General features: G+C 50.7%; 2 protein-coding genes across 7 annotated transcripts; one reads left to right on the top strand and one right to left on the bottom strand.

Annotated features, from left to right (window-relative positions):
* Positions 1 to 375: 375 nt before the first annotated feature.
* AIP (aryl hydrocarbon receptor interacting protein) lies at positions 376 to 6196 on the bottom strand. 2 transcript variants are annotated; one of them, XM_032489985.1, is made up of 6 exons: positions 6039 to 6196; positions 3210 to 3389; positions 1819 to 2007; positions 1286 to 1462; positions 1042 to 1183; positions 376 to 708 (listed from the first exon to the last, which is right to left on the bottom strand). In XM_032489985.1, exons 1-6 carry the CDS (start codon positions 6135 to 6137, stop codon positions 623 to 625), a joined length of 873 nt encoding a protein of 290 aa, XP_032345876.1. In that variant the 5' UTR covers positions 6138 to 6196; the 3' UTR covers positions 376 to 622. The 2 variants fall into 2 exon arrangements, with proteins under 2 accessions (XP_032345876.1, XP_006176048.1); XM_006175986.3 differs by having other exon boundaries at positions 376 to 695.
* A 4881-nt stretch (positions 6197 to 11077) lies between these two features.
* Positions 11078 to 16464, top strand: TMEM134 (transmembrane protein 134). 5 transcript variants are annotated; one of them, XM_032489986.1, is made up of 7 exons: positions 11113 to 11806; positions 12745 to 12809; positions 13184 to 13273; positions 13429 to 13505; positions 15706 to 15750; positions 15968 to 16021; positions 16105 to 16464. In XM_032489986.1, the coding sequence occupies exons 1-7, from the start codon at positions 11633 to 11635 to the stop codon at positions 16185 to 16187; spliced, it is 588 nt and encodes a 195-aa protein (XP_032345877.1). In that variant the 5' UTR covers positions 11113 to 11632; the 3' UTR covers positions 16188 to 16464. The 5 variants fall into 5 exon arrangements, with proteins under 5 accessions (XP_032345881.1, XP_032345879.1, XP_032345880.1 ...); XM_032489988.1 differs by lacking the exon at positions 13429 to 13505 and having other exon boundaries at positions 11082 to 11806; positions 12745 to 12820; XM_032489989.1 differs by lacking the exon at positions 12745 to 12809 and having other exon boundaries at positions 11089 to 11806.
* Positions 16465 to 21104: the final 4640 nt, after the last annotated feature.

The raw sequence follows: 21104 nt of genomic DNA, 5'->3' as shown, positions 1-21104 counted from the left end.
AGACTTGGGTCCTCACTGGAGCCTCTGTTCCCAGAAGCTGAGCCCATGGGACCATGGGATGAGAGCAGGGAGGGCTGCACTGGGAGCCCACCTCACCCGGACACAGCCTCCTGGCTTGAGCTTCCTTTGACTCCATCTTAAGACTGAAAGCTCCCAGAAGCCTCAGCCATGGGCAGCAAAAAACACTTCCTTTGTGACAAGATCATCCTCCTCATTTCTCTCTTAGGGTTGCTGAGGCCCAGAGAGGTCTCCAAGCTGGTGAAAGGGGAGCTGGGATTAGAACCCCAATCCTCTGCCTCTCAAAGCCACCCAAGTACCAGGAAAAGTGAGGTGATGACCCCGGCTCTCCCCATGGATCAGCTCAGTGGGCCCAGACACAGAGAGATAAATAAGGCTTTTATATACAGAGAAGCATGGTAGAGTTGGGGCGGGCGAACTGGCGACAGCAGCAGTGGGCTAGGCAGGGTGGCCGGGCCAGGCAGGACCCCATCAGTGGGAGAAGATGCCCCGGAAACGGGCCTTGTCCTCCTCATCCTTCTGCCGGATCCGTGCCTCGAGGGCCCGCAGCTCACGGCTCACAACGGGCGCCAGGGCGGGGTCCAGCTCCAGCACCTTGGCAAAGTCAGCCTGGGCCTCTTGGGCATTCCACACCGCCGCGTGCGCCTTGCCCCGTTTGAAGTAGGCCTTGACGTTGTCTGCAGGGGGTATCAGTGGGCAACATGCACACCAGGGCATGAGGTGGGACCAGCCAGCTTCCAGACTGACTTCTGACACCAGGCACCCATCATAGGACAAAGCCCTCCTGACTTGAGGATGCCAACCCCACCCCCAAGCCCCGTGATGCCCCTGATACCTCACTGGCACAACACAGCCCATGGCCCTGCCTGGGTGGGAGAGATTTGGTCTGAGCTCCTGTGGGAGCTCAGAATGCAAGTGATACTAAAGGCTCTGCCTTGTGCCCCAGTGCCCACTGGTGACAGAACAGACTGCTCGCCTGACCACCCACTGGCCCGCCCTGGCGGCCCAGTGCCCCATGCTCACCATCATACTTATTGAGGATGGAGGAGCAGTGGTCCAGCACTTCGTAATACTCTTGGGCCACCAGCTTGCACTGACAGTAGTTGAGCAGCAGCGGTGTGATCTGATGATCCAGCTGGATCCAGTCAGGGGACCCAGGCTGTTCCTGGAGGCATGGGGCAGGGAGAGGACAAAAGATACTGAAACCTGGGCCCCCCGGCCCCCACCTCCCCACCTCCGCTCACCCACTGCAGCCTCCAGGCAGCACCTTCATCTGAAGGTTCTTGAGGCAGGCGATGGCGTCGTAGTACTTGACGGCAGCCTCCTTCACGTGGCCCTCGCGGTACAGCCGGTTGCCCTCCTGATGGATGACAGGCACTGCCTTTGCCTTCTCCTCATCCGTCATTGCCCACGGGTCCTGCTGGTATGTGCCAGGGTTCTCCACCTGCCGAGATGGAGGCCAAGTCGGGGTGAGTGCCACAGCCTCCCCAGCTGCAGACCTGAGCAGCCTCTGGGCTGGCCGGGCCCAGGACATCTCCTATGTGCCCAGCACTGTGCCAGGTTCAACAAGATGGTGAACATCCCTGCTCTCACAGAGACCTGAAGGAAGGGGAGGGGCCTGAGGAGAAGATCCATAGGCACTGCCAGCGGTTCCACACAGGTGTCCTTGCACCCATCCTGTCCCAACAACCCACAGTCACTGAGCCCACCAGCTCTGGGCAGGCAGGCAGGGCCAGCACCCACTGTGAAGCTGGGTGGTGGTGGTTTTGTCAAGGTGTCTGGGGCTTGGTGGCCCCTCACCTTAAGCATCTCGATGTTGAAGATGAGAGGCTGGGGGTTGCGCTGCAGGGCGTCCAGATCAGCATGGCCCAGGGAATTGTGCTCGTGCATCTGGGCGATGCCGCAGCAGTGCCGCTGGCCCTCCAGGGGGTCCTTGCCGGCTGCGATGTTGCGTAGACTCTTGGCCACCAGGGGATACAGGACCACATGCTGCAGGAGAGTAAGTGGGCACCAGGTGCTCTGTCAGCGTGGGCCCAGGAGTCCCAGCCCCCTGCCCATCACCATGTAAGAAAGGACACTGAGGCCCAGAGAGGGGCAGCAACTGACTCAGGCCCCACTCCACAGAAAGACAGGAGAGCTTTCCCATCAGGACTACTCCGGCCTCCCAGCCCCATATTCAGTTCAGGCCTCACTCTTGCCACCCTTTCTGGCCACCAAACCAAGTCAAACACCTACCCCTCCACCTCCCACACAAACACACTCCCACTGTCAACCTGTCTCCCCTGTCCTTACAAACCCAGTGGAATTCTTATCTCTTTCTCCTCTTCCCAGGGTTGCAGCCCGCAAGCTGGACTCCTCACCATTACTGGGGTCCCTGCACATTCTGTTCCTAGTGTCTCTTCTTTCCTGCCCCACCCCAACTCCTTTCAGGGTCCATCTCAGAACTGGGTTCAGGGCAGCAATTTTAAAACATTCAGCGGAGACCCTCAGGCATAGGGGACCTAGCTTCTGACCTTTCACAAGGAACATCTGCTGGGATGGTGGGAGCCAGACTACCCCCACCCCAGTCTAACCAGCCCCTCCCACTGACTCTGTTGCCTGCTCAGCTAACGTTCATCCAGCCAACAGATGCGTCCTGGGTCTTGGCTCTGGGCTGGCCCACACTGGGCATTGTGAAGCTAAGGTAAACAGGCCCAATCCCTGCCCTGAAGTAGCCTAGACACAGAGGACCAGATCCTGGCTATGCGGAGCATGAGGGGTTGGAGGACCCAGAGGAGGGTGCACCACCAGTAGTCACAGAAGGCTTCCTGGGGGTGGCAACCCAGGAATTCACTTTGAAGAATGAGGGAGGATCTTGGCCAAGAAGGGGATAGAAAAGCAGGGAGGTGAGTGGCAGGGGGAGACCTGCAGGGCCACGTGACCATCTATAGCTTATGCTTTTGCCCGACAGTGACCAGGAGCCATAGAGGTTTGAAGCAAGGAGTTGTATGGGTCATTGCATTCTAGAATCAGTCCCCTGGCTGCAGTCTGGTTAATGGAGAGGAAAAGGCAAAATAGAGGCCAGGACGCCAGTGTCCTGGGGGTGTGGTACCCTGGAGGGAGTTGGTGGTGACCTAGCCAGGCCAGAGGCCCTGGGATGGGGAATCGGGCCTGGCCGGACAGACTGCAGGGAGGCGCGGGACATTGGGTACCTTGACGTCGCAGTAGAACTGAGCGATCTCCCCCTCACGCATGGTGCACACGATGGTCTCCCACACGGGCAGCTTGAACTTCTTGCCGATGATGAGCTCCATGGGCTTGCCACGCACCCGGCTGTCATCCAGCACGGTGCCTTCCTTGTCACTGTGCAGAGTCCGGTAGTGGAAGGTGGCCTGAGGGTCACATATGGGATCAGGCAATGGTACAGCCCTCACCTATCCCCCCAGGACAAGCCCAGCTCTCAGTCTGCAGGTGGCACAAGGGACAGGTCTTACCCAGGGGTCACCACCTGACGTGGCTTCACCATGCCACCCAGGTGAGGAAACTGTCACAGAAAGGGAAGTAAGGGGCCCAAGTCACACGGCTAGTGGATGAACAGGCTGAGATGGGAGCCCAAGCAGTCTGGCTCCATTCTTTCAATAAATATTTACTGAGCACTTACTACATACCTGAGCTCTGTGCCAGGCCCAGCAGTGAGCAAGACAGACAAAAGTCCCTGCCCCCATGGCACGCACATGGAACTTGTAGAGGAAAGAGACGGGCCTCACCCAAAACAATGTGCTACGTGGGTGGAGTAAGTGCTAAGGCTCAGAAAACAAAATGCAGCAGGTAAGGCAGGGCGAGTTTCTGGGGGCTTGGGGGGGTGCTCTCTGCGAAGGGAACGTCTAAGCACAGATCTGAAGGGAGTAAGGGAGAAGCAAGCCAGACAGGTGCTGGGATAGAAAGGGGTGGGAATTTTCTAGGCCAGAAGAACAGCAAGTGCAAAAGCCTTGCAGAGGGAGAGTGTGTGGTGTGCTCACGAAGCAAGAGGCCAGTGTAGTGGGGGGGTTGGGGGTGGGGAGTATGCATCATGAGGTCACCAGGTCGGCAGGGATGGACCCAAAAGGGCCTGCAGACCGTGGTGAGGACTTTGTTTTTTCACTCTGAGATGGGAGCCACTGGGTGGCTCTAAGTAGAGGGACATTTCCTGATTCTGCTGGGTTCTGCTGCTGCTGGGATGAGAACAGGTTGGAGGGGGGTGAGGACAGAAGCAGGAAGGTGACTTAGGAGGTTACTGCAATACGCCAAGGGAGAGACAGCGGCAGCCTGGACCAGACTGGTAAGGGGAGAAGTGGTGAGAAGTGGTGAGAACTGGTCAGATTCTGGGTGTATTTTAAGGAGCTGCTGTGGGATGTAAGGAGAGGAGCAGCAGAGACTGGGAGGTTTGGGGCCTGAACAACCAGAAGGCCCGGGGCTGCCCTTAACTGAGATGGGGAAGGCTTGAGTGGAACAGGTTAAATTTAAATTGCCAACCAGACATCCAGGTGGAGATGGTGAGTAGGGAGCCAGATATCAAAATTAAGGGAGAAGTAGCTATCCATTTGGGAGTCCAGACATGGGGAGTTTTTTTTTTAAAGAGATGAGCCTGTATGAGATCAGCTTAGGGTGAGTGAAGAGAGAGAAGGTCTAAAGACTGAACGCTCGACAGGATATGGTTAGAGGAGCCCACAGTCTTCCCCACCCCTCCTCTGAACTCTGTTTCCGCATCAGTGAAATGGAGTCAACAATAGTAGCTACCCAACATTGCAAGAATGACAGAAAATAAAAATATGAAGCATTTAGCACGGTGCTCCTGTGAGCATTCAATCACCATCAGTGACTGGTTATTTAATTTACCTGTCCCTATTCTTTCTGTCATTGTTCACAGATCTTTGCTATTTTTACAGTGTTTTCTCCATCTGGTGTCTGTTCCCTCCAGGAGCTCCCTTGCTAGGAACTCCTTCAAGTCCACCAACCCTCCAGCCCACAGGTGAATCCACCACATCCACATCCGTTCTCTCATCTCGGAAAGGATCCCTCTTAGGATCACTGATCACCAGAGCTACGCAGCTCCCCTCTGCCCTCACAGCACTGACACTGGGCCTGGCTAGGATCTTTACCTGCCTGATCTTGGCATAGTTCTGGTCAGGGAACATGCCCTCATTCAGAGTAGCTCTTACTTTTGGTTTCCCCAGCCAGGATCTTTAGTCATTTGCTCAATATGCATGTCCGTTGTGACTGCTCTGCTAGGCACAGGGCCTGCCCCCATAAAGTTCCTTACTCTACAGACAAGTGGCAACTGGGAAAGGCACTCCCGGTGGAGGGCACTGCATGAGCAAAAGCAGGGAAACCTGGAGATGTACACTGATTGGGGGAAGGGGCCAGAAAGGCTGGAGCTGGGGGCCTGGATGTACAAAGGAGGAAGATGTGAGGCTCTTTACTTCCCAGACTTTTTCTGTCCCGAGCAATGCCACGTAGAGCAGTCGGAACGCTGCCAAAGGGTTCTGGTCTGGCAGACCTGACCTCTGGGCCTGTTCTGTAGATTTGCGCATTCCAGACCCTCAGTTTTCCCATCTCAACAATGGGAGTCCGTCTATGTTTTCAGAAGGCCCTTCCATCTATAAAAGATCTTGAACCTTGCAATCGGGGGGCCTCTCCCCAGTCCCGAGGCCCTCCCCAGGACCCGGGTTTCGGGTTTCGGGTCTTCTCCAGCGCTGGGTCTGTGCAAGCAATGAGGTCAAACCCCTACCCACCTCCTGCAACCTGTTTAATGATAACTGCCGGCCACCACGCCCAATGCGGCCAGACAGCCAAGTCAGGGGGCGGGGCAGGCGCGTCCGAATTCACCCTCTATTTAAATGCAGACCAATCAGCGTCGAGCTCAGCATGTGCGCGGTAGGGTCAGCGACCACTACTATCTGGGCATGCGCAATCTCTCGCCTAAGGCCTCCTCCCGCCTCCTCCCGCCTCGCATGCGCACCGCTCGCGGCGGAGGGGTTAAAGAGAGGTGAGTAAACACGAACCTTGGTTCCATCGTGAAAGTCAGGCAGCTCTCCTCGGCCCTCCTGTATCACACGCTTTTGGATCCCGTCCTCCCGGAGTCTTGCGATGATATGCGCCATCCTCCTTCCCCGCTGCTCTCTTTCGGCAACTTCCGGATTCGCTCGGCAGCTTCCGGACCTGCTTCGGCAACTTCCGAGCTGACGCCATTTTGGCTAAGGGCAGACGGCGAAAACGACCCGAACGCGGAAGCGGACGATTGTTGGCTCTCTGCGCGGCGGCTGAGTGTGCGTGTCTGGCCAGGGGCGGGGCCTGAGACTTTCTAGGGGAGGGGAGTGACTGGGGCCTGTCAGAGAGACGCGGCCGGAGTCGGCCCGGCGGGGGCGGCTCTAGCGTTTGTGTCATTGATTTGATTTGGACTGGGCCCTCCAACGTGGCCTTCTGCCAGTCTATTTAAAGTTGTAGAAGAAGTGTCACAGCATTATAGAACTAGCATGGGGCGGGGGGAGCCCATCCGTAAAGCCACCGCTTGAAACTACTATGTTTGCGACGGGAGGTTGTAGCTCAAGTGGTAGCGCGCATGCTTAGCATGCAGCAGGTCCTGGGTCCAATCCCCAGCACCTACATTAAAAAAAACAGAAAAAAAAAAAGCTAGTAATAAATAAATAGACTCACTGATCTCCCCCCCAAAGTTTGGGGAAAAAAACCAAAAAACTCCTATATCTGTGTATTCCTTTCTGGGCTTTTCTTTTAGCATATCCAGCACAGTAGTCATGACTTTTGCACCCTGGATTTTTCCCACTAAAAAAAAAGAAATAAAACTAGGAGTAAGAAGGAGGGGAAAGAGGGTTTCACTATTCCTGTGGGAACTGTAAACTCCCCAAAGGAATGACAGCCCCTTGTGGAGTCCCGCGTGGGTGTGTTGTCACCACGGAACCCTCCATGGTGTCTGGCACATAGTAGGTGCCCGTGAATATTAGGGAATACACGAATGCTAGAAGTGAGGTACTTAGGAGGCTAAAACAACCTTTCTCTCCGCCTCTGGAAACGAGCTGTGAAAAACAGCTACCATGAGTCTTCCTCTCCCACTTTCCAGGTTTTAGGTAACTGAACACAGGAAGTGTCTTGGGGCGCGTGGGCTGTCTTCATCTCATCCCCATAACTGCGAAGGATATTGTCTGTCTCCTTTGACCCACATGCTAAGTGCTTCAGATACTTAGACTGGTACATTTCCCACAAGTCCCCTGAGAGAGGTGGAACCTCGGGGGTGAAAAGGAACCACGCTTTATTTGTCTATGCTTTTGTTTTTTACCCACACAGGAAGTTTTACAGGCAAGTTCTGCCAAATTTTGAAGCAACAGTCTGTCTTACAAAATTGTTCCAGAAAATGGTAAAAGAGGGAAAGCCAACCAACATTTTATGAGGCTTGTTTAATATTGATCCTGAACCAGATAAGAATACCATAAGGCAAGAAAAGTATACACCCATTTTACTAATAAATATAGGTGTGGAAAATCCTAAGAGAATGTTAAGCTAGTTGAAGCCACTAGTATATATAAAAACGCATCAATAATGCTAATGAACATCATTCACAAAAAGATACTATATGATTCCATTTATATGAGGTACCTAGAGTAGTCAAATTCATAGAGACAAAGTTGAATGGTAGTTGACTTTGGGGAGGGGGGAAGTGAAGCATTGTTGTGTAATGGATATATAGTTTCAGTTTGCAGGATGAAAAACTGGAGATTGGATGTACAACAATGTGAATATAATTAATACTACTGAACTATGCATTTAAAAATGTTTAGACAGTAAATTCTATGTTATGTGTATTTTACCACAATTAAAATTTTGAATTTTTTTCTCAAAAGAAATAAGCATCAAGATCAAGTAGAGCTCATTCCAAGAATGTAAGAATGGTTTCATATTAGAAACATCCACTATTTAATTCATCACATCAGGGAACTAAAAAAGAAAAGTCAAATGGTTATTTCAAAATATGCAGAAAAAGCATTTAATGAAGTTGTGTGACTATGACAAAAACTCACAGTTAGGAAAAAAGAACAACTTTCTCAGGTTGCCAAAAGTCATGTGCAATTAAGTATGATGGAGTAAGTATTGACATTCCCTTCAAGATCAGGAACAAACTAAAGAATGCTCTCCATTGGTAATGCTGTTTAGCAAAGTATTAGAAGCACTGGTCAAAGCAAAAAAACAAGAAAAAGAAATGAGAGTGATTATATCTACATAGAAAATCCAACAGAATCTATAGACTATTTTAACAAATTAGAGAGTTCAGCAATGTTACAGAGATATAAAATAAGCTACCAAAAATTAATAACACTCTTAACACTGTCCATAACCCACCCAATAATGCAGTAGAAAATAAGGTACCATTCACAACAACAATAAAAACTAAAAGTATTTAGGAAATAAAAACACAGCCCAGAACTTTTTGGAGAAAAAAAAACTTTTAAGGATATAGAAGAAGATATAACTGAAGTAACATACCTCGTTAATGACTAGAACAGTTTAACATTTAAAGCTGTGATTTCTCCTGAAATTAATCTAGAAAGTAAATGAAATCCCCGTGAAAGTTGGGAGGATTGTTGAAGATTTTTGTCAAAGTTCTGTAAAGGAATAAAGGTCCATGAAAGACTAGATCAAGTTTGAAAAAGATGACCAAAGCAGGGGACTTGCCCTGCCATCTTAAACCACACTGCAAACCTCAGTAATAAAAAGCACATGATACTGGCTGACAATTAGTCAAGCGGACCAAAGGAACCAAAAGAGAGCTTAACAAAGATATTTATGTTAACAACAATATACTTGGTATGTGATAAAAGTGCCACCACTGTTCAGAGGAAGAAAAAACTGATTATTTGGTAGATAGTGCTGAGGAAACTGGTTCACTCTACCTTGAAATCTAGGTCTTTTCTTGCACCACTTTCAAAGGTACAAACCATAGGGTTAAGGATCTTTTGAATTGTAATAATACCTAACATTGATCAAGTACTTAATATATGCCAGGCACTGTGTTATGCTCCTTACTATGTATTAACTCATTTAATCCTAAATTAATGCTGTGAGGGAAACACTATTATTACCTCCATCTGACAAATGAGGAAACTGAGGCACAGGAAGATTGTGTAACTTGCTCAAGCAAGGCCAGGACTGGAGTGAGGTGTCATGCAAGGTTGAATCCTTTTTTTATTTTTAAAAATTGGTATTTTGTTCATCATGGATTTTTGCCTTATATCAAATAATTTTTTAAAATAATGCATTAAGATATTGATCTTGCTTACTGAGTTTTATGGTGTCCCCTTAAATTTTTCACCCAAGGGGACTTCTTCATTCCCCTCACCCTAGTCCTGGTTTTCCAAGATCCCAAAGGTAGTGAGGAGAAGTCGGGAATTCCAGTACAGGCAGCTTGGCTCCAGAGTCAGTGAACTATTTTGTTGCAAGCCTTTTCTAGATAGTAAAACTATCAGGCCAGTAGAATAGATGTTGGAGAATATCTTTGTAACCTCAGAGTGAGGAAAGACTTCAAACAAGATTCAAAGAGCACAAACCTAATGGATTTGACTATATAAAAATGAGAGCTTTTCTTTAACTAAGGGTACCTTAGACAGAGTGAGACAAAGACTGACAAGGAGGAATTATATGCAACATCAAACCCTGCAAAGGATTAATACTTAGATATGTATAGACATACAAATCAGAAGGGAGAAGGGCTAGAAACCCAATAGAAAAAAAAATGGACAAAGGCTTTGAACAATCCACAGAAAAAGGACCACCAGAGCATGAAGAGCTGTTCACATTCTCCCATCAACAGAGAACTCAGATGAAAACGAGCCACCCCTTTAGAGTCATCAGATTGGCAAGCCATTAAAAAGCTGGAATACCGAATACTTAAGAGAAAACCAGAACCTGCGTGGTGGGTGTACAAATTTGTACAACCACTCAGGAGACCATCCATGGCACGTACCATAAACGGATGGTGTGAAGATGTTCACAGCAGCAACACGTGCGATGGGGCACTGAGGCCAAGCTAAGTGTGCATCACTGAGGGGTGCATAATAAAAGAGCTGGATGCTCAACATGCACAACCACATGCAGCTAGTAGAAGCAAAAAATGAGATGAATGTGGAAAACAGTGTTGAGTGTAAAAATGCAAACAACAGAATGAGTATTATACACGACGCCATATTTGTAAATTGCAAACATCCACAAACGAGCCAGTGCCATGTGCAGTAGAAGGCCAGGCAAGATTCAAGGATGCTGAGCCCACTGAAGTGGGTCCCAGTGAAAGAGAGGGGGGAGGAGGAAAAATGGGGAAAGGAGGAAGATGAATTAACATAATTCAGGAGGCCTTGTTCATAGTGAAGATGTGTCACAAACTGAGAAGCAGGATTGACTCAACTCTGTACATGAGGTCATAAAATGAAGTGGGGTGGAGAGATGGAGGAGGATGAGTACCCCTAGAGGTAGCTGAACCTGGATTCAAATCCCAGTTCTACCACTTGCAGGGATTTGGGCAAAGCACTTGTTCACATCTTTCACAAATATTTGCTGGGGATCTATTTAGTGTCAAACACTGTGCTGGGCACTGTGGACACAATGGTGAATAAGACAGTGGGAAATAACTTTAAGTAGGTGCTGTGTGATGTGAAACTGACTTCAGATTGCTTAGTCAGGAATGGCTTCTCTGAGAGGTGACCCCGCTGATGAAAGAGCAAGATCCAGTGCTTTCCAGGCATAGAAAACAGCACGTACAAAGACCCTGAGATGGGAACGAGCTTGGCCTGTGGCTGAGTGAGCTGAAAGACGGACAGAGAGGGACTTGATGAGATTGGGAGAGGGAGGCAGGGGAGAGAGAGGCAGGGACCAGGGCATTCAGAAATTTGTGGACCTTAATTAAGACTTCAGATATTCTAACCACAATGGGAAACCAATAGGTGGTTTTATGCAGAGTAGTGACTTGGCAGCATACTTCAAAAAAAATTTTTTTTAATTTAAGACTAACACGCAGGGAAAAGGGTCAGATATGCTTTAAAAGACCACTTAGGCTGCTGCGTGGAGACTGAATTTGGGGAGAGTACAAACCACATAAGCTCTCTGAGCCTGTTTCCACACCAGCAAGGTGGTAGGAGTACCCCTCCCGTGCAGGGCTGTGGTGAGGGAGGGTGGGGAACAGTTGCCAGGAGTCACCAAGGCACTCGAAGAGCGGGCTGGGATGCAGAACGCTCCATCTCCGGCCGGGGAGCCTGCGCCTGGCAGCCCCTCCATGCCCCTTGCACAGACGCAGGCGTAGCTTCCGAGAGCAGCCCCCGCTGTCTCTCGCCGGGGCGGCCGCTGGGCGGCGCTGCGAGCCCAGCTCGGTCCGGAGGAGAAGCGCCCAGTCCACTAGTCTGCTCGGCGCTCGGCAGCTCTGCCCTGCTGAGGGCGGGCGGGGGCGGGGCCGTCACGTAGGGGCGGGGCCTTGGCCTGGGCGCCGGACCGTCGAGCAACCTAGACGACGGGGCGGGGCCTGCGCGCATGGGCGGGGCCGCGGCGACGCGGGGCTGGCTGGCTCAGATGGCGACAGCGCAGGGCGCCTGAGCGGGCCGGGGCCATGAGCGCCTCCCGGCCCCAATTCAGCATCGATGATGCCTTCGAGCTGTCCCTGGAGGACGCGGGCCCTGGGCCTGAGTCCAGCGGAGTCGCCCGCTTTGGGCCGCTGCATTTCGAGCGCCGGGCCCGGTTCGAGGTGGCCGACGAGGACAAGCAGTCCCGGCTGCGCTACCAGGTGAACGGCCCGGCCCACCTCACCCTGCCTGGCTGGGGCGGACCCTAGAGAACCCCAACTTGGAAGAATCTGACTAGAGGCCTCAGCCGGAGCGGGAGACCGCCCCCCGGACGTGGCCACTGATCTGTGTCCCTTCCAAGACCCTCTCAGCTCTGATTTTGGTCCCCAGTCACCACTGGAGAGCCCAGAGTCCAGACCTGGGAGCTCGGCCCCCACCCTTAGCTGGAGATCCCAACCTGGAGTCCACCGATTCTGGGTACTGACCCTCCCTCCTCTTACCCCAGAGGGTAGGGGAGCTCTTCTGTACCTGAACCAGACTTAGTCCACACTCAGAAGCAGCCCTCTGAGTCCCAGGCCAGATGATCTAACAGGAACCAGTACCCCGTCTTTTGTGCTGGAAGTCCCCACCCCATCCTTCCCCTTTAAGCTGGAGGACCCCGCTCACATGATGAGTCCTTGCCTATGATTCAACTCCCACTAAACTGGAAGTCCCCCTTTTCCCAGAGGACATCCACCAACTCTAGGATCCTTTTCTTGGAAAATTAGTCCAGATTCCTTTGCCTCAAACCTGGAAATCACTGGCCTGTCCTTCCCTGGCACCCCAAATCCAGAGACTCTATCCTGGGCCCCTGAAATACCATCCTGACAACTGCACCCTGACTCCCAATCTTGGGAGATCTCCTGGCTCTGGGACCCCCGCTGGGAGCCCTCAACCAGCCCCTGCCGGCTCCTCCCTGCCAAAGCCCCCAGCACCCACCTCCTACCTGGGTTTCAGTTTCTGTGAATCATCAAACCTGTTCTGCGGGGAGGGCGGAGGGCCAGGTGAGCAGCTGTCAGGCAGCCAGGCAGCCAGCTGTGTGGGCTCACCTTCCTCCTCTCCATGAGAGGGGAGGAAGGACCTGAACTCAGTAACCCCTAAGCCCTGTGTTCTGGAATAGAACCTGGAAAACGATGAAGATGGAGCCCAGGCATCTCCAGAGCCGGATGGGGGAGTCAGCACCAGGTCAGGGCCAGGTGGGGACCCAAGCCATACTCCTAGCCCCATGCCTCTGCTCCTGTCTCCAGGGCCCTGCTCACTCCTCCACCTCACCTCACTCAGTTCTCTCCCATCCTGTCTACAAGGGACCTCTACATGGGGTCCTCTGTCCTGCACCCTACCCTAGTGCCAGCCTCACCCACTCACCCCCACCAGGCTCTTTATCCTGCAGAAACTCCCAGCCCTTGAATTCATCTTCATCCCTGTCCTTTCTCAGTGTCCCCTATCCTGCAGGAACACCCAGCCCGAGTCCCTGCACCATCCCCCACCACATCCTCATTCCCGAAGGGTCCCCTTCCTCACCTCCTCTTCCCCCCTCACTGGGCCCACTTGTCCTGCAGGGATTCTGGCCAAACATCCATCCGCAGCTCCCAGTGGTCCTTTAGCACCATCAGCAGCAGCACTCAGCGCTCCTACAATGCCTGCTGCAGGTGAGACCCTGTCCTGCTCATACCACCTGTGGCCTCGGCCCCAGCACAGGCAGCCCTGGCGAGTCCCCCTCAGCTCTCCGGGTTGGGAAAAGTGACAGGAGGGGCTGAGCCCACTACCACCTCTTTCACACCCACCCTGCTCTCCTGCCATCCAGCTGGACTCAACACCCTTTGATCCAGAAGAACCGCCGGGTAGTGCTAGCCTCCTTCCTGCTCCTACTGCTGGGGCTGGGTGAGTGCCCCTGAGGGCCCCCTGTATATCCTGCCTACCCCCATGGGGGGATCCACCCTTCTCTTCTTCAGGCTCTGTGTGCCCCCTGGCACACTCAGCCTCCTAGCATCCTGAGGAGGCAGCTGGCTGCCATGACCCCACCCCATTTTACAGGTGAGGAAACTGAGGCCTTGAGAGGAGCAGGTCCAGCCTCCAGGTTGCACAGCCAAGAAGTCAGACATAGTTGAAAATGGAACCTGGTTCAGTGCTCCAAACGTTTCCTTTCCTTTTTGGTTTTTGTTTTTGGGTTTTTGTTTGTTTTTTAGCCTGTTTATCAGAGAACAGAGAGTAACAGCTACCATTTATTCTACTTCGAGCCAGGGGCCGGGCAGGCTTATTTTCCATCCTTATAGAAGTCACGCAGCAAGTGAGAGGTTGGGCCACAGCCCAGAACTTATGTAGGGGCGGGTGCTCAGAGATATGCCTGGCCCCACAGCCGGGGCTGCAGAGCGCCCTGCCAGCCAGATCCACAGGGCACCTGTCACTCCCCCTTCTGTGGAGTCTGAGAGCTGACCAGGACCTATCTCCCACCCCCAACACTCAGATGGGGAAACTGAGGCCCAGAGCAGGCAGAACCACAGCCAGATGTTTTCTGACTCCCACGCTCCTCTTTATATAGGGCTGAGGAGTCAGGGTCCCCAGAAGGGATCTAGGGTTGGGATCAAGAGGAGCTCATGAGGAGGGCCAACTGTGGCAGCTGCCCTTCCTCCTCCAGGAAGGTCAAAGTTCCTTGGCCAGAAAGCTGGGCAGCATCCTCACCTCAGCTCTGGATGTCTGTGGGCAGGAGAGGGAACCACTGCTTCCCCAACACCTACTGCGTGCTGGCCACGGGTCACACCGGCCACATGCCTTATCTCAACACCCGACAGGGCAAGCATCACTACCCTCCCTCCCAGTTCAAAAATAAGGACACAGACTCAGGCAGGTGAAGGGTCACAGCTGAGAAGTAGATGAGCTGGGAGTTAAACCCACATCAGTGACATTGCCAGGCCTGTGGGCCACCACAGACCCATAAAGAGCCTTTGTAAGAATTAGAAATAGATGCCTCCTCCGCGTGGACAGAGCCCAAAGCCCTAAGCCAGGGTACAGGGAGTGAGTTTCAGCCCCATCCCACCCTTTTTGAGGTGCTCTGTGCTGTACCACACCCCCTTGCTGCAGAGCCCAGCTCCCCTCTTCCCCCCATCCCATCCTCTAACTGGGGACCCAGGACTCTCTCTGGGTCTGAAAAATTGATCCAGCCATGACCTCCCCAACTTCCCCAGTGCCCACTGTCCTCAGCCAAATTCTGCATCCCTCCCTAGGGCTTACAAGCCCTGCCAAACTCCTCAAGCCTGGACTCTTGCCTCTCCAGTCTCGCCAAAAGCTGGAAGTTCCTAGAAAGCCCCAAGTTCCCTCCAGACGCTGGGCCTTTGCCAGGCTATTCCCTTTATCCAGAATACTCCTCCTCTCCCTCTCTGCCTGTGAGATGCCCATAGCAAAGCCTCTGGAGTCAGATCACCTCCACCTTCCAAATGCAGCCCTGGGCAAGTTACTGCCTCTCTATGCCTCAGTTCCCTCTTCTGTGAAATGGGGATGATAATACCTGTTTGATTTAGTCAAGGTGACAATTAAATAAGGCATCTCATATAACACACTCAGCTCAGTGCCTGGCAGTACCTGGTAAGTGGTCACTAAATGGTAACTGCTACTGCTGCTGCTGTCTCTGCTCAGCTTAGATACTAGTGCCTCCAAGAAGCCCTCCACGATCTCCCAGGCTCCTGTGCTGCCTGATCACCAGGGAGGTTCTTGTCAGTTGCTCCACTAGGGAAGGGCCATGGACGCAGGGACCTCATCTGCCTTCCCCCCATGGGATTCCCAGTACCAGGCACTCAGCAGTTGCTCCATTAAATGTTTGTTGATTGATGAAAAGGCCACACCAAGAAGCAGACAAAAATCTCTCCTTTCACAGACTTTTCCCAGGGCCTGCCAGGTGCCCTGCTCTGGAAGCACAGAGCTTGGTGAGCCTGGGTGGTTCTCTGCCCAGGGGACCTTCAGCTCAGGTGGGGGACACCATTCCTCAGGCCTAAGCTATGTTGGGGGTTGCGGGTGAAGGTCCCCACCCTGCCACCTGCCACTGCCCCCCTGCTCCTTCCCTCACCTTCGCGGCTTCGTCTATGTGCAGTGCTGATCCTGATCGCCGTGGGACTGGAGGTGGCCCCCTCGCCAGGTGAGTGCCCCCTCCAACCCCCGCAGGCAGCGCTCACTCCCCTCCTGTGCTCAGGAGTCTTTGGCAAGCCCTTACACCTCCCCAGCACTCAGCAACCCCCCCCCCCGGCAGGAAACGGCCCCTTTTACCTCGGAGAGTGAAACTTGCCCAGGCAGTGACCCCGCAGTCCCGCCCGGGAGCCTCCCTGCCCTGACCCGGCCCTCCTCCCATCCCGCAGGTGTCTCCAGCGCCATCTTCTTCGTGCCTGGCTTCCTGTTGTTGGTCCCGGGAGGTGCGAGTGGGCGCCGGGCGCGGGCGGGGCGGGGCGGGGCGGGGCGGGGCGGGGCCCCGGCGCTGACAGACCCCGCCCTGCAGTCTACCACGTGATCTTCATCTACTGTGCGGTGAAGGGACACCGGGGCTTCCAGTTCTTCTACCTGCCCTACTTCGAGAAGTGAGCTGCCGGCGGTCGGCGGGATCCAGCGTAGGCTCTGAGAGGCCCGGTGCGGCCTCCTCGCGCCCCTAGAGGGCGCCCCTGGGGCCCTCAAGGGAAAAGTCCCTCCGGGACCCTCGAGCCCCCAGTCCCCTGGGGAGTTTGCTCAAGAAGTTTGGGGCATGCGGGCCTCGGGCCTGCAAAAGTCGCCCCCTCCCTGCTCTGTGCCTTAACTTATTCTCGGGCCCTGGGGTTGCTGGGTTGGTGATATTTTGTGCTAATAAAAGGGGTGCTTAATTCCAGCCAGTGGTTGCTTTTTGCTTCCCACTAGCCCTGGCCAGCCCACCAGCCTGACCCTGGAGCTGAAGGTCTCCAAGACTGTCTATCTCCCCATGGTACACAGGACAGTCCACAGGATGCTCCAAGACTTGGCCAAAGTCACACAGTGTGTTGGGGCAGAGCTGGGCCTGGGACTCTTCTGCCCTGCAAGCCTGGAGGAGGCTCTCCCAGTCTCCCTGCTCCTCCAGCCCTTAGCAGAGTCAGTCCTGCTCCATCTCCACTTGGAGGGGCAGTATTGGTGCCTGCCCTAGTGGCCCTGGCCACAGGCACTCAGATGACACAGGCCTGGGGCCTGGAGGCTGGCTGGTATCCTGGTTCCAGCCTGGCTCTGGGGCCCTGGGCTGCCACAGCCAGCTCCGAATGTGGGCCACAACCAGGCAGCAGCCTGGCTTCCTCCACCCACTGCCCTAGTTCCCAGGCCCTGGGGTTGGGAGAAGTAGAGGGCAAAGGACATAGGAAGCAGAGCCCGTATGACAGAAATCCTCAGTGAGCAAAGACTCTTAGAACCACAGAACATTAGAAACATACCATCTCAGAATTTTGGAAGGTCCAAGCATCTCAGAATCTCAATAACCAGGAAACAGAATCTTTGAGAACCCTGAAATCTGAGATCATAATAGCGACCATTTATTGAACTCTTAGGAGGCACCAGGTCCTGTGCTAAGCACTTAACACAGGTCATTTCTGGCAATCCTCAGAGGAAACTGAGGCCCAGAGAGACTGGCTCAGCCAAGGGCAGGGCTTTCGTGACTCAGAGCAAGGTGGGCGTCACTAAGCTGGTCTGGTCCCCAGCTGACCAACTGAGGGGCTGGCTGAATGAGTGTGGGCTCTGGAGACCCTGTTCACATACTTACATGTTTACAGTCTGTCTTCCCAGTAAAATGTGAGCGCCGTTAAGAAGGTATTTGCCTGGCTTGGCCTCCACTGTATCTGCAGCGGCCAGGACAGTGCCTTTAGATTTCTGTGACTTTGTTGAAAGGATGAACACCCAGACCCCTGCTCTTGCTCCTGCTCTCCTGGCCCACACAGACTCCCCACCCTCAGCCACCAATCAAGGCACTTTAGGAGGCACCAGTTGGATGCAGGAACTCCCAAATCAGTGGTTCTCAAGTCAGCTGTGGCGAAAGGACCAGTTTTCATTTCTAATGCATCATGGACCAATACTTTTGTAAGATAAAAATTAGAAAAGTGAAATAAAGATACATAATAAAAGCCCACAGTTTGTATTAACAGAGTAATCAGATTTAAAATTTCGTTTCAATAGATATAATCAGAACAAACATGGGAAAAAAGAACAAGGTATGAAAACCATTCACTTAAAGTGGGCAAATTAGCAAATTAATATAGAGTTGCTGCTACACTCATAACTTCACAATCTTAACTAAACAGAAAGTGATTCCAGAAGTGGTGCTTTTCCATGTTATAAGACTTTCAGAAAAAAAAATTTTTTTTAATTAAAAAAAAGACAATTTCAGGGGTCAGCAAGCTATACCCCATAGGCCCAAGCTAAGAATGGTTTTCACAGTTTAGTAATGGTTGGGTAAAAGTCAAAGGATAATAAGATTGCACGACACAAAAAAGTTAATAAAATTCAAATTTCAGTGTCTATAAACCAAGTTTAATTAATTATTATTAATTAAATTTCCAACACAGCCACACCTATATGTTGACTCTGGCGCTCAGCCATACAAACTACAGAAACCACATGGTCCCCAAAGCCTAAAATCTTTACTATCTGGCTTTTTACAGAAAAAGTTTACCAATCCTCGGTCTATGTGAACATGTTGACAGAACACTGAATCGCAAGGTTTAAAGTTTTAATGTGACCAATGTACTTGATTTTTGCTGGTTAATTGATCTAATCCAAGTTGACTGACAGCAACACTATCCTCAGGCAATAATGAATACTGAAACTCTATGAATTCCTTTTAGTTGGAAAACACATTAAGAGTTGCACGCGGATTAGGAACATTAGGTTTCCTCGGTGAATTGTGACTCAGTTTATCCCTAGTGCTTTTTGCCCCAGAGCTCATTTTGTCTGACATGCCTAGAGTTACACAAGCTTTCTTTTGGTTAATTCTCTCCTAGTAAATCTTTGCCCAAGCCATCACTTTCAGCCTTTCAGTTGTCACTATGCTTCAAATGTGTCTCATATCCTGCGCTCGGCTGTGAGGAAGAGCCTAGTATCTGCCTTTTGGGATCTGCTCTCTGCCCTTGTAGTAGAAGAACCTCTGGTTTCTGGCTGGGCACAAGGCCACTCAAAGACTGCACTTCCCAGCATCTTTAGCTTCTAGGCGTACCAGGTGGGGAGCCCTGCCTACTGGGGTATAAGTGGGTCATGCTCTTTTCCCCCTTTCCTCTTTCTTCCTGTCTCTCTCCTGCCAGCTGGAAAGCAGATAAACGTGGGCACACTGGTGGAATGACAGAGCAGCCGGCAGGAGGAGCCTGGGCCCCTAAAGACACTACAGCTGGATTTCATCTGAGACTCTGGGGAAAATACACCTCCATCCAGTGTAGGCATTGTTATTTGGGGCCTCTGTCACTTACAGAAAGCCCAAGCTAATATTAGTCTTTTCTTCTGGGACTGAGACTCTGTTAACCGAACAATTTTTCCCTTTTATTTGTTTATATTTTGGGTGTGGTTGGGGGGGCAGGTAATTAGGTTTATTTATTTTAAAAAATTTTAATGGAGGTACTGGGGATTGAACCCAGGACCTCGTGCATGTGCGCTCTACCACTGAGCTGTACCCTCCCTCCTTAACCAAATGACTTAATCTGCTTATATTTATTGTAATTTTTGGTTTTTTAAGCATTATTTCTACCTTCTATTTGAATGTTTTCTATAGATTTTGTTTTTCTTTGCCTTTTTTCCTCCTTCTCAGCCTTCTACTGGCTTAATCAAGAATTCTTGTTGATTTGACTATTGAAGGGAACATTCCATCTCAATTTCTTTTATATTAATGGTTCCCCTTACACAGTTAACAAAGTCTAAAGTTAATCAATGAATCTATCCTCCTCCAGGAAAAACAAGAAAAAGACTTCAGTATGTCTAAAGTATCCCCTTCCATCTTTTATTTTATTTTTGTCTATTTTTTAGCCCCTCCTTGTTTTTAAAATCCCCCCAATTTTTTTTTATAGTTAATGCTTCTTTAGATACACGGATATGTTTACTGATTTCCTTCCTGCTGCCTAGTACACACTCTGCCTTGAATTTCCTTCTTATTGAAGCCAGCCCTTCAACAAGAGTTTGTGGGTGGGAAGCCCTTGAGACTTGTTTGTTTTTGTTTTTTACTCTTTTTTTTTAAATTCAAGTATAGTCAGTTTACAATGTTGTGTCAATTTCTGGCGTACAGCACAGTGCTTCAGTCATACATGAATATACATATACTCAACCTTCATATTCTTTTTCACATAAGCTGCTACAAGATATCGAATATAGTAGCCTTTGTTTGTTTATATTTCATCTTCATTCTTGACTAGTGATTGAGCTAGGTATAGGCTTCTTGGCTGGCAGTCATTTATCCTCTGCACGTTGAACAATTTATCCCATTGTCCTCTGGCATCTGCTGTTGTCAATGAAAAAAGTCTTTGGAGAGTCTAATTGCTAATCCTCGGGAAGTAATCTGACTTTTCTCTTGAGTTCTTTACAAGATTTTTTCCTTTTATATTCTGCAGTTTCACTGGGATGCATCTAGAAATACATTTATTTTTATTTCTCCTTCTCTGGCTCCAATGTACTCCTTTAATCTGGGCTCTTGTCTTTGTGGAAGTCTTTATGGAAAATTTTCAACCATCATCTCTTTGTTGCCTCATGCCCGCTCTCTATTTTCTTCTTCTGAGATTCCTAATGACTTTTAACTACTCTTTAATATATCCCTCAGTGCTACCTTATGGGTGATTTCTTAGCTATAGCTTCCAGTTCACAATCTTTTCTAAAATTGTGTCCAATCTGCTGTTTAATTTATCCCTTGATTTTTCATTCCAATAACTATATCCTCTAGTTTTAGAAGTTCTATTGTTTTTTAATCTTTCTATTTTCATATTACACTGTTTCTGCATATTGGTCTCTCCTCCTTCTTTTATCTCTTTCTCTTTTTTTTTTTTTTTTTTTTGCATTGACTTAATAGTCTCTTTTGATTGTTTTATTATTTACACTTTGCTGATTCTCCTGTTTACTGCATCTGCCTAGTCCCCTCATAGTGACTTGTTTCCCTATGTGCTTTGTAATTTTTCGTCCTGAGTTCATCTTCAGAAGTGACAGGATTTGGGGTATTTTTTAAATCCCATGTGCCCTGGGTTGAAAGAGTGCCCTTCTCAGCAGTTTTTTCCTATTTCTTCAGCTTTTTCACACTATGAGGACTGCACTCCTGCTTGACATGCAGGCCTTAGTTTCAGGTTCTCTAGGGTAACTTTTTCCACTCAAGGTCCTGAACATCTGTTCCTTGCCACTTTCTCAGGCTGGTGGGTAGAGGTATATTTTGATCCCCTTTTCAAGAACAGGGTGCCTCTTTGAGGTCCTGGCATGTACTGGGGTCATGTCTTGCTCCCCAGCCTCTTGCAGGTCTTTTGTCCCTCCTGAGTGTCAGAGCCTAGGCTCCCAAAC

The sequence above is a fragment of the Camelus ferus genome, chromosome 10 (genome assembly GCF_009834535.1).
Source record: "Camelus ferus isolate YT-003-E chromosome 10, BCGSAC_Cfer_1.0, whole genome shotgun sequence".
In the NCBI taxonomy this organism is placed as follows: domain Eukaryota; kingdom Metazoa; phylum Chordata; class Mammalia; order Artiodactyla; family Camelidae; genus Camelus; species Camelus ferus.
The sequence above is the reverse complement of the archived record's forward strand: the minus strand, read 5'-3'. Positions and strand labels throughout refer to the sequence as shown.

Excerpts from the sequence above, each read along its gene's own strand:
- TMEM134 (XM_032489986.1), top strand. The coding sequence starts at position 11,633 with ATGAGCGCCTCCCGGCCCCAATTCAGCATCGATGATGCCTTCGAGCTG. Across the intron at positions 15,751-15,967 it reads GGAGGTGGCCCCCTCGCCAG|GTGTCTCCAGCGCCATCTTC; the intron begins GTGAGTGCCCCC and ends CCCATCCCGCAG. Across the intron at positions 16,022-16,104 it reads CCTGTTGTTGGTCCCGGGAG|TCTACCACGTGATCTTCATC; the intron begins GTGCGAGTGGGC and ends CCCGCCCTGCAG.
- AIP (XM_006175986.3), bottom strand. The coding sequence starts at position 6,137 with ATGGCGCATATCATCGCAAGACTCCGGGAGGACGGGATCCAAAAGCGT. Across the intron at positions 2,008-3,209 it reads AGTTCTACTGCGACGTCAAG|CATGTGGTCCTGTATCCCCT; the intron begins GTACCCAATGTC and ends ACTCTCCTGCAG. Across the intron at positions 1,463-1,818 it reads TCAACATCGAGATGCTTAAG|GTGGAGAACCCTGGCACATA; the intron begins GTGAGGGGCCAC and ends CCATCTCGGCAG.